Raw genomic sequence first — 12,910 nt, 5'->3', positions numbered from 1 at the left:
GTGTACTCTGCACCAAGTTAAATACATATTACCATTACACACATAAATGCACAAACACACGTGCCCAAACCACAAAGTTGTGGTCAGAGAACTTCTCTAAAGCTCACACTGAATTCAAAGAGCTTGTAGACCAGAATTAACCTCAAACATGAGTGAGTCTGACACACACACTTTACAGGATTTACGTTATTGTCTGTCAGGCGTCTGAGCAGACATTATCAAAAAGAAACCAAACAACATTCAACAAACACAGCAATGTCTTCATGGGTCCCCTGGGTTCCTATTATTTCAGAGACACAACCTAGAACTGGGTCTAAATTATACCGGGTCTATTCTGTCTTATAGACTTGGGTATGGCCTCATCATGCTTCAGCTGTACTATATGTTGTCCAATGTCCAAAGGTGAACGTGTTTTAACCTCTTTCTTAACCTGGAGCTGAACCTTGCGAAAACATCTCTTTTTAGTCTAGACTCTATGATTCTTTGGAATAACAGTACAACAGTTTGGCTCACTTACATCACGTTCATTTCAAGTTATGAAAACACAAGAAAGCTTTTTACTGGACACAAATGACACACAAATACCCATCCAGGAATTATTCTCCTTTATCACTATCCAACACCCAGGTGGACATCACTGCTTGCCTGGCAGATACCTTAGAGTAGATGTAAATACAACACCTTAAGCTCAATGAAGAGGATTCACTTTTCCTTGCTAGGAGGAGGCATGTCTGGACTACTGCAACTCCTCCTGCCACCCTCTGTTGCTAGCCTCTCCATTTGGGCTTGCATCCAGTTCAAGACTATGGTGGTAGACTACTGAGCAGTGAAGAGAATTAATCCTACAGTAAGACTGGTCTCTTGTGCAATTTAGGTCCAAGATGGAATACATCCCTTTATAGTCTTAGAAAATTAGTAAATGGGGAAGTATTGTGTTTCTCCTGCAGCTATAGAAATTCAGACTATTGGCTTAAAAACTAACAACAAATCTAACTTTCACTTTTCTCATTCTTAACAAATGTTGTTATGTCATGTCAAAAAACGAACCACCCAGAGTTACTTTTCTGTCTTGGGAATCTATTGTTGACAGTAACGTTGGAGAGGAAGATTCCTGGAGTTCTGGTTGGTCAAAAATATTACATCACCATGTAACATGGTAAATCAACTGTGACTGCCATTTACGTGATGCAACATACAAAATTCCCCAAATAGTTCCTAATGAAGTAACATGTACTTAGTTTAGTATAATAACAGTACTACACATTGTTAAGGTCTCTCGGAAAAAAAGGCTTTTGTTTTTGCTTGGGCCATTATCCCTCCATCTTCTATAACCTCCATCACCTTTGACCCGGCTTCCACTTCAAAAGTCCAAGGTGGCTTCCCTGAGAAATGCTGCCTGCGTGTATGTATGTGTGTGTGTGTGTGTGTGTGTGTGTGTGTGTGTGTGTGTGCGTGCGTGCGTGTCTGACCTGATTATCTGATCATCTCCCTCTCTCACTTTCATCATCACTACTCTCTATGTCTGTCTCTCTATCACTCCAATAACCTCTATCTGTCACAGTACACACATCATTTCAGATACAGCCTCTCCAGGTCAGCCAACACCCAACCCCCCCTTCCCCACCTTCCTCCTCCTCCTTCACTCTCCACCCCCTCTGTCCCCCTCCCACATCCCCTTTTCTTTTCATTGTGGCCATTTTTGGCAGCGCAGCCGCGGTTGCCATGGTGACAGGATTCTTTCTCCCCGCTAATGACTGTGGCGTGGCTGTTAGGGGGTCACCCTCTACCGCCACCACCACCGCATCAGGGCCTAATCTGAGGTGACACGGCCAATATCCTCGCACAAGCACACACACGAGAAAAAGACACACACACACACACACAAGCGCATTAACACGGCCATGCACACTGGCATGCAGCAAACAGGAGCCCACTGAGTAGAAAGTCTGTGTACAATTGCATAGACACACACACACACACACACACACACACACACACACACATCCTCTCCATTGAACATCTAGAACCAAAGCTTCTCCTTTCCTTCCTTTCCCTTTGCTACCAAGAGTAAAGACCTCTAAATTATGGCTGTTGAGTAATAACTTCTTCCATGAACATAAATCTCCTTTTTTTTATTCCAGACTTATAAATCTATTCTACATTCAACTTTCCAAGAGCGTGGTCCAAAAAATCATAGCAGCACAAACACAGACAAGACGCTCAGAATTATTGTAAAATTCATTCAGCAGGTGTCTGAACATGATTACATATCTGTGTTATTGGTTGATGTAGCAGCAGCTATGTGTGATAATGATTGTGTATGTGGGTTGCATGTGAACTTGCGTTGTTCTTTACAGCATGTCGTAACAGCTGGAGCAATAAGCCTCAGGTAATTAAAGTAATCTTACGAGGTGCTCAGATTGAAAACCACCCTAAGTACAAAGGAGAAGAAAAAAGAACAGCATGCGTCTTTTCTGTCCCTTTCACACACGCACCGCAAGCCTGAAATTATAGACAATACCCAGAGCTGTATGAGAGAACACAAATGACCAAATCAGTCGGACAAGACATTAAAACGAACTCCCTCCCATCTCCATAGTACAAAAGAGGTGTAATGTCCGATTTCCCATTTATGAATAGAGTAGCTCATTATCGGAAAAGTTTGGGTGCTTTCAAAATTACCACAGTGGAATTCACGCTCAATGATACAGGTATTATCAGGGGTTATCACAACGCCTTGTGTGTCATTACACGCATTTAGTTGTGTGTCATTTCACGCCATTTAGTCTCTACTGACTCATGACAAAGTAAAAAGTTCCCATGTAAGGGGTTGCTGATTAGCTCACCTGGTTGAGCTTGTGCCCCATGTACAGTGGCTCAGTCCTCGTCGCAGCAGCCGCAGGTTTGTTCCAACCTGCAGCCCTTTGCTGCAGGTCATTCCTCCTTTCCCTCCTCCCATTTTCCTGTCTTAAACTGTCCTGTAAAACAAGGCAATAAAAGCCAAAAAATGATCTTTTAACTAAAGTTTCTATGTAGGGAGGTTTCCGGGTGGGGGGTAGGGGGTGGAGGGTTGGGTCAAACAAACACACCGACCGCTGTTCGTGTCTTGTGCACAAATGAAATGTTGAAATGTTGAAGGTACAACTTTAACCACACGTTTATAACTGACGAGTTGGATTTGAAAACGGGCGACGTTATGTCAAAAGCTTAAAATGTGTAGACATGACAAGCAAAATGTCCTCAAAAGTAGCAAGCTTATACGTCTTCCCATGAGATCACGTTGAGGTTTCTGTCCTTCTTGTGTTTCAATGGGCAGAACTTGTAATACTTAACAGCAACATTTGGGAATGGTGGCCGTCATCATGTTGTGAAGGTTCTGTGGATGAAACACCTCCCAAAAGGGATACTGACTCACAGACATACTTAAGTGTCAAATTCAATATGTTCTAGTCACTGACCAAATTGCCTCTAAAGTATCAAACAATGCCTCGTCATTCAATACCCAATTTCAATACTTTAGGAGTTAATCTCATCAGCGTCAGAGAGCCAATAAGCATGCGGCATGCTTCTACCGAGATTTTATAATGTTTGTGATTGGCTGTCTAACGTTACACATCGTAGAGACATGCAGCAAAACTCTAATAAAAATCAATAAAAAGATTTGTGCCGTAATGTTGTAATTTCTTTTTGTGTTATAGAATTGGTGTCAAAAAAAGTATTGTTTAGGAACCGGTAACAAAGTCACAGTATTGGTATGGGTACCTAGACATGCTTGGCTCGGAGCTCATGAACAGGGCTGGATGCATATGGCTGTATGGCTTTCACATACTGCATTTGGAGTAGCAGAGAAACCACTGTCATGACTGAAATCTGTATTTGTCTCATGCTGTGAAGGGACGGCAAGCAGGGAACTGATGAAGGGGAAGCCAGGAGAATGAAAGAAATGCCAGAGAACAAGGACGGGACAGAAAGGGAAGAGACATGAGCTATTATAAACCACAGTCGTAACAAAGCTGTGCTTTCTGAAGCAGCAGCAGCTCACATGACAAACTGCCAGCAGCTTAATGACCTTCAGATAAACTTTGTTCCTAGTTTTAGAGCTGCTATTGTTTCATCCACAAGACCCAGGGCGTCAACTCCACAAACCTCAGCCACGCCGCCGGGCTCCATTAACAGTCCTGAAACAAGCCACCACCCTGCAAACCAGCTTGCCAACATAATGATAACACTTACAGGGAGTCTCAATCCAGATATTTCCAGAAGTAAACTTACATAGTAGTGCACTGTGTACACTATGTACAACACAGGGTAGCGGTGTCTCAAATCGCGCACAGACGTTATGTACTAACCCCAAAATACTTCTTCTTCTACTGTTTAATCATAAATTGCAGCCGGGCGAGGCATTATCGCCAACAATTGTCATCTGCGGCCTTGTTTTCTCACTTACGGATGCCAGTATTGTTGTACTTATTAGAGCTGCACAATTAATCCCAATTTTATCAAAATCGCAATATGGACTAGTGCAACATCTAAAGAGGGGAGCAATATACAGACTATTGAAAACATATTTGTTTGGAACAGATCTTTGCAAAAATCACACTATATTCATTTTATTTTTTTTAGATTTAATATTAGTCAATGAAAATGAGAATAATGATACAAACATGATCATTCCCTTCAATATTGTGAATCATATCACCATCGCAATTTCAGTCAAAATAATCGCAATTAGATATTTTCCTCATATTGTGCAGCCTTAGTATTTAATAAAAAAAAAGTAAAAAAAAATGTATAAATTACATTTTTATCGTTGGTAAAAATAGAAAGAAATCCACCGCCGTGGGTTTTGTGTGAGCTCTCTGTTAGTCACAGGTTGGTCTATATTGACAACGTTCCACATCCGTGATTGTTCAGGTGCCGCTGGAAATTCCTCCGTCACCTTGCGCTTTCTTTGTGTTGATATTTTAAACTCTGGTCAATTCATGAGATTTGAACTGCTCATCACTTCTCTGCCGGGTAAATCCAGACAGCTACAGTAGCTAGACTATCTGTCCAATCTGAGTTTTCTGTTGCACAACTAAAACATCTTTTAAATGTACACGTTACATCAAAACAAGTTCCTTCCCCAGGTTACTTTGCAGTGGCACGGTCATTGTGTCTGGGTCTTGGCGTCACCCAAGATGATTGTGATTGATTTAGAGACATTTTGTCCAATAAACCAGAGCACGTTTTTCTCCCATCCGGGAATGCTGTAGGGACAACACAGGACTAGTCCCAGGTAAATATTGTGACCAGTCTGGTCAACAGTCTGGTATTAAGGGTCAAACACATGCTGATTATGCGGTCCTTATCCCTTGTCATGCATGGAATGTCTGTGTAAAAGTGCACTTTTACACAGTCAGCTAGTAAACTAAGAACTCAGTTACTCACTGTACTAGTAAACAGGCCAAAGAGCTAACTGATAGTCATTTAACAAGTGTGCTAATCAAAAGGCTGAACAAGGCAGTCAGTTAATGACAGCCAACAAGTCAATAAAATTGCCAGAAAACTGGTCAATGAATGAACCAAAAGGTCAATGCAATCTAATCTCTCCCTCCATGAAGAGCCAGTTAACAGTAATGATGCTCATGCTGGGATGAAGAAATCATGACCCAACCTTACATACAGTCTGTGGACCCAACAGAGAGGAGGAGGAGGAGGGGGAACAAGAACGACAGTAAAGACTTTCCATAAACAAAAACAAAGCCTTTAAAGTTTTATTAGACAGTCAGAAAAACATTAGTTTATATCATAGACTGTATATTAATGGACAGCGTGTGTGACGTCACGCATTGGTTTGTGGAGATCTGCTATCCGTCATTGAGTTTGCCGTTACAGCGCAGTCATCCTGGTTGCGGATGTGATGATTTTAGACGAGAGGGAGGAGTGAGGGAGGAGTGAGGGAGGAGCCCTTACACTCTGCATTACACTCTTTCCCTGGCAATCACATCATAGCCACACCCTGAAACACCACCTGCTTTATTGCAGATTTTAAAATCAACTAGACCATAATTCCAAATCTGTGTTGCAGAAGACAAACTAGTGATAAACTCATTATGAAAATGTTTAATGAGATAATAAATTAAGTGAGAAGTGGGTCACTTTCTCACAGACTTCTACAGAAACCGACCTCCTTTTGCAACCACACGTGTCGCCCCCCGCTGGAACTCAGATAGAGTGCAGGTTTAATGCATTTCCGCATTTGCAGCACTTCGCTGAACCTGATGCTTTGTCCATTAATATTTACAGTCAATGGTCTATATCCACGATGTTCCGCTTCCGGTTAGAAAATGTTCCAAGTGATTTCTTTCATCCCTTCTTGTTTTGCTTATTTTGTTGTTACCCCTGCCAAGCAGGTAATGTTTTTGGCTCGGTTTGTCTGTTTGTTTTTCTGTCCGTCAGCAAAATTACGGAAAAACTACTTCCCCAATTTCATTAAACTTGTTGCAAGGGTATAGCACGGGCCAGGGAAGATCCTATTACATTTTGGAGCGGATCCATCTTAAATAGCCAGATTCACAAATATTTTTAAATTTTGTAAATATGGTAAGCCTTTGTGCTGCATTCATATTGTGTATAATCTGAAAAATTTGTTCCCAATCACATTTTGTGGCTGATCTGGTTGTTTAGACCAAGCCCCCAGGAACAGCGCTAGGCCTGCATGATTCAGGGAAAAATGTGAATCACGTTAATTTAGCGTATATCACTATTCTCTGCCACAATTTTTTTCTCACGAATGCAATGTTTATTGCACACATGAACCATGACAAAACAAAAGAAATCGGCAGTACCAAACAAAGATTTCTTTTGGCACCTATAGCACATTGAGCATCATCACAAGCCTGTAAACATAGAGGCTATAATGAAAAGAAGGGAGAGCATTTGGAACGCTTCAACATATTTCATACAGTCTATGTTTAAATCTCACGGAAGAAAGTAGTAGTAGTGTTTGTGATGCAGTTGGCTCGTAAAATTAAATAATAATAATAATAATAATAATAATAATAATAATAATAATAATAATAATAATAAAAGTAATTTATTGTAAAGTAAGTAAGTTATTTAAAAATTAAATCGTGAACAGGGTGAATCGAGGCATGTCTTAAAAGCAACCACGGGCTTATTGCCCAATGGTGGAACTGCACCCCTCTGGCCCAGAAAGACTTTTCCCATGGACTTTGCATGGCGAAAGAAACTTCTCTATTTCAGCTGATATATATTTTTTGGGTTACATCTATTTACCAGCCCGATATCTTGATTTAAGATTGAAAACAGTATTAATCTTGGCAGCTCATAAACGAAAACACAATGTTAACGTTAGTGGGAAATAAACTGAAAGTGTTTCAATGAGTTTGCCACCGTATACCATGGATGTATTACAAGAACAACGTATATACATGTGAGAGACACGAGAGAGAAGCTCAAGAACCCACAGTGTTGCTACAACAACACAAACAAACTGTTGTTAGTGTGCCAGTCCATTGTGACGTGATGGGCCAGCCAGCGCAGACGATCGAGCTCCATGACAGCAGAGGAACCAGGTATTTTCAAGCTCCATGATAGCTTTATACACTATTGAGCAACTCTCTTTGGAATTATTGGGTCTTTGCGCCGAATTCTGTATAAAATACGACAAATCTTTGTAGCGTCAATGTTGTTTCCACATTGCAACTTAAAGCGTATGACTACATCGGGAAATGGAACCATCCTTGGAGCACGTGAATGCAACATGGGCCATGGCGGAGGTCTCTCCTCACTGAGTGCTATTCTAGTTTAAATTTTAGTTAGTGCACAAATAATTTTAACACAAACTTTTAATACTTTTTTGATAATTTTATGCTGTATTTATAACTTTAACTCCCCAAGGTTTTTTTAAGAACACAATGTCATTACACCTACAGGTATACTAATACTAAAACGACAATAAATTCTACCTTGAACCTGGAAAAACTCATGGTCTGGTGGCTCCCTCATATCAAAACTCTAGGAAATGATGTGTTTCAAGTTTCCAGTTTGTTTTGGAATAAACAGGACAACTGGAGAGCTAAGATGTTGCTGGAAGTATGACAAATTAGCACATTAAGACAGAGTTAAACTGTCACTTTAACGTATAGTCAACACAGATGGCTACTGAGCCGGCCAAGCTCTTCCAAGGAACTCTGTGTGTGTATGTGTGTGTGTGTGTGTGTGTGTGTATAACAGTGGGTTGTTTCCCATCATTACCACCACCTTCTTCAGCCTCTCTTCTCCATCTCCACAGTTCAACCAACCTTCTGCTTTTTTTGTCATGTTGGTGAGTGACAGACCAGTTAAAGAGAATGACAGTCTGGGTTTGTATTATTCACAATCAGCTGCCACTTACATGCCTGTCAACAGCTTTTGTCCACACAAGCCAGCCATCTATTCAGGTAAACTCCAAACCAAATCAAATTTAGGGTTTCCATGGGCAAAATGACAAAACCACAACCAAAACACACACTGCAATTGGCTTTGCCTGCTACAGTGTCACATGTCACAGTCTCATGCGTCAGTGCCTTTCCAGACTTTCCCCATCTCACACTTTTTCAATTCAAATTGTCATTAACCCTACCAACAACAACTCTGCGTAAACATACACGCCGACTTTCTTAAGCCAAGTGGTGTGCTATCTGTACGCATTATGAGCTACCCGCATGTACATATGTCTACGCTGTATACAGCGCGCTTAAACATACATGCCACATGCTGTGTTATCGCCACGTGCCTTGTTATTGCGAGAAGAAAGCAACAGTTGAGTTTAGGGAACGTGACACGTGGGTTGGGTTTAAGAAAAGAAGAACGGGGTTGGCTTTGATTAAAAAAAACGTCCAAAGCTGGCTACGAGGATTTTCGCCCCTTCCTTCTACTTGCTACAGCGTCATTTCACACGCTATCGCAAGGTGATGTAAGTCAAGCCAAGTGACATTGATAAACACGATAAAAAGCGAGTATGCGTCTTGATAACGCGGCAATAATGGCATTCAAATTGGCGTGTCATACATACGCCATTTCATGAGAACAATCTGGCTGGTTCTAGTTTTTCAAATGTGAAGATATGTCGTTTTTCTCTTTGCTCTTTCGGTCTCATCTTTGTAAATTGAATGTCTTTGTGTTATGGATATTTAATCTGGCAAAAATTGCAATTTGCAATTTATAGACGACACCTTGAAATCGTAATGCGCTATTTTCACAATTTTTTGACAGTTTATAGTCTAAACGATTAATCATCAAATAGTTTTAAAAAAAAAGTGACAGATGAATCGATGATATGTCCAGTATGTATTTATTATATGCATATGATTGGACTTTGTACATCCATTCATTGTTCCAGCTTTCTTTTTTTATCTTTGTGATTGTAGCACAGGACTTCCCCAAGTGTAGGATAAATAAAGTCTATCTTATCTTATTGAAATGGATGCAAACATGAAGTTTGTTTTGTATGGAGTTTTTAAATGACAGTCAGTAAGACTGTAAATGATTTTTACATAATATTACAAACATACTATTTTCTTATGGCAGACATTTTATTATTTTCAATGTCACCTCCAGATGGTGTCAATGGTAGACTGTAGTAGTGAAAAATAAGTAGGAGGAGGCCTGTAATAGACAGAGCTGCAGTCTGCCTCTTATCCGTGTACTGCAGCAGTGCATCTTGTAACAGAACAGTCCATCACGACTTGAACTGGATCCCAGTACCAACCTAAACTGGTTGATAAAATAGTGCCGGGAGTGGAACAGGGAATTATTTTGTGTACAGAAATGACAAATACTGAACCACTTTGCTCTTATTTATCTCATAAGATAACTTAAAAAAAATAAGACAAACAAGTCCAACTGATGAACTGTACTTATAGAATCCAACCCAGATTTCTGTGAGGCTAGCTGTGATTTGTGTCTTCATTCACTGTACACACTGGTGACAAGATGACACGTTAAAGTCGCTTTTGCATACAGTCCAGGTCTGAATCCTTTTTAAAAAGGTGGTGAAGAAGATGAGACTCTTTATAGAGAAACCAAGGTCAGATCAACGGCTCAGTAAAGACACTCTGTCTTAGGCTGGCTCTACACACATTGCCTGATGCTTACTCTTGTTCGCAAAAGTTTCAAATGTTAGTAGTAAGGGTGTCTAGGGTCAAATCTGGGTATTGTAAAAAACAGAATCAGCCAGCTCTGCGCTCTGCCTTCACCATAGAAATGGTGCTGTGTCTCTATAAATAGCGCTAAAGCCGGGGGGCAGGCCAGCCTGAGCAAGGCCGCCCAGCAAACACAGAGAAAAAAAGAGACACCGTGACACCACCAACAAACTCCACCCCCCCCCCGCCCCCCCAAACACCCACCCAACCACTCTGCTCTGCTGAATCCAGGGCAACAAAGTCTCTTAACCCTCCTCCAGACCCTGCAAGCAACACTGCAGCAAATTAGCAACAAGTTACCATGTTGTCTTACCTGAATAATGCAGACACCGTGGGCACCAATCTGTTTTAACATGTATCATGCCCCAGATTTGAGCAAAATCAGACCAATTCTTAATGCAACATATTTCTATTTGAAACAGGAAGTTCTGCCCTCTCCTTTTTTACACTAAATGTGAAAAAACTATGTAAACACCCAACCACTATGTAAACACCCAACCACTACACCCATTGGTATCAATCTGCTGCTATAGCAGCCTTTACTCTTCTGGTTTCAGGTTCTGCCCAAAACATTTAAACCTAGCTGCAGGGATTTGCTTCCATTCATCCACACTGATTGTGGCAATAAGGTCTGGCTCACAGTCGGTTCCACTTCATCCCAAAGGTGTTGGATGGGGTTGAGCTCAGGGCTCTGTGAATGCCAGTCAAGTTCTTCCACACCAAACAAAGACAGCTATTTCTTTATGGAGCTGGCTTTGGGTACGGGGGACATTGTCATGTTGAAAGAGTTCCTTTCCAGGCTATATCTTGGTTAGATTTTTTTTTTTTTTTAAATGTACTGCTTGAAAATTATACCCATATTGTGACATTACATATTATTTAACAATGTAACATTTTTATTACATGTGTCTTTAACATAAATTGAGTCCCCGAGAAGATATGAAAAATTGCATTTCTATGCAGCTCTGTACAGCTCTATAGCGGTATTCAGACTAATGAAAAGCACAGATCTGACATTTACCTCCCCTCTGCTCTCCAGTCTTCTTGCTTCCCATTAATTCTCAGTGATTCAGCTGACTGAATGACCTGACCAGAGCGCCACCCGTCAGCAATGACCCATGTGATGGTCCTAACGCACCCGGTCCATTCCTCACACAGTGTCTACCTCGCTCTCATTTATCTCTTCTGAAGTACATGCACTCAGAGACACACACACATGCACAGACGCATGCGCACACACACACACACACACACACACACACACACACACACACACACCACACACCCCCCACACACACACACACACACACACACACACACACACACACACACACACACACACACACACACACACACAAACCAGTCACCCACTCAGCTGGGTTGGTTCCCCACTTGATACACAAACACACATACTCAGTTGTGGTTAATACAAGCCTCCACATGGTAACATGTCAATGTCTATGTATGAGGATGCAGAGAAATTACTAAAACTCTCCATCTCATCTGGTGGCCACAGAAATACTTCTGTCAGCACACCTGTCATTTGTCATTCTGGCATCCAACTCTTTGCACTAATCCCTGCCACTAACCTTTAATGTTGGCGATCAAGGAACTGAAGCTTATTGTACTGCTGCACACGTTGTAGATTGCTCTGAATAAGAGAATCACATTAAATGGAAAAGGGCAGTGAGCTCCTCACCACCTGGAAAACACTTACAGTACGCTTATTAGAGTGCCCTCAGCTCAGCCAGTGAAGCATGAGACTCCTAAACTACAGGTCACAAGTGCCTCTAAATTACAAATGCACCCCAGGATACTTCTAAATCATTACAAAGAGTCCATTTTTGACATATGCCAAGTTCTTCTACATGATCAGGTGTTTTAGTGTGCCTACTTTTCTTCAAACTACCTCACCTACTTTTACAGTACTTCATTTAGGGTCCTCCTACATTTCCCTAAATCCGTCACACAAAATGTATTTTATATACATATATATATATATATATATATATATATATATATATATATATATATATATAAGTGCTGTCAGTTGAACGCATTATTAACTGTGTTAACACAAACCCATTTTAACAGCGTAAACTTTTGTATCGCGAGAGTAATGTTCTTTTCGGCCTAGCAAACTTTGTCGTTTTTTTCACATGTTGTTGCAACAACTAGTAACGTTAGAAAAACTTCAACACCACACCGGATCTAGCTAGACCGGAAACAAAACGACAGGCACGCCGCACACACTTGTTTGGGCTTGCGAGCTGGCCAAAGAGTAGTAACGTTACGTTTTGAGCGGATGGCGAGCGCGAGACACCGAAATAGATGCTAATAAGATTCTGAATGGAAAGTTTACTTTTTTAAAGTTGCCATTTGGTTCCATTGACAAGACCAAAGTGATCTTTGTGTTTTGTTGTTGTGAACTGAGCAATCATCGCAGCACGTCCAGTCTGAAATACCACTCGATGGCCAAGCACACAGCTGAGGCCAATTCTCCGCCCCGTCATAGTATTATTTTCATCCTTTTATTAATGGACAGTGCTACATTGTGTGAGAGATTATTTGCTCCAGGTGAGAATGTTACATGTGACATTGAACACTACAGTTGGCTATATGACAATGTTGTTTTCAATAAAGAAAAAAAAGACATTTGCACAAAGCCAGCAGATCCACTTTTCCATGTTGATAAGAGCATTAAAATGAGAAAAAAATAA

General features: G+C 40.9%; 1 protein-coding gene across 3 annotated transcripts in view; it reads right to left on the bottom strand.

Moving 5' to 3' along the window:
• Positions 1–12,910, bottom strand: part of klf8 (Kruppel like factor 8) — a 68,719-nt gene that overhangs the window by 48,187 nt on the left and 7,622 nt on the right. For 2 of the 3 annotated variants that reach the window (XM_032533883.1, XM_032533882.1), the window contains exon 2: positions 2,847–2,978. The exons of the other annotated variant lie outside the window; for it this stretch is intronic. In XM_032533883.1, coding sequence (XP_032389774.1) covers positions 2,847–2,978 — 132 coding nt within the window. The remainder of the gene's footprint in view (positions 1–2,846; positions 2,979–12,910) is intronic. 3 annotated transcript variants of the gene reach the window in all.

Source organism: Etheostoma spectabile, chromosome 13 (genome assembly GCF_008692095.1).
Source record: "Etheostoma spectabile isolate EspeVRDwgs_2016 chromosome 13, UIUC_Espe_1.0, whole genome shotgun sequence".
NCBI lineage: Eukaryota > Metazoa > Chordata > Actinopteri > Perciformes > Percidae > Etheostoma > Etheostoma spectabile.
This window is presented reverse-complemented; position numbering and strand designations above follow the sequence as displayed.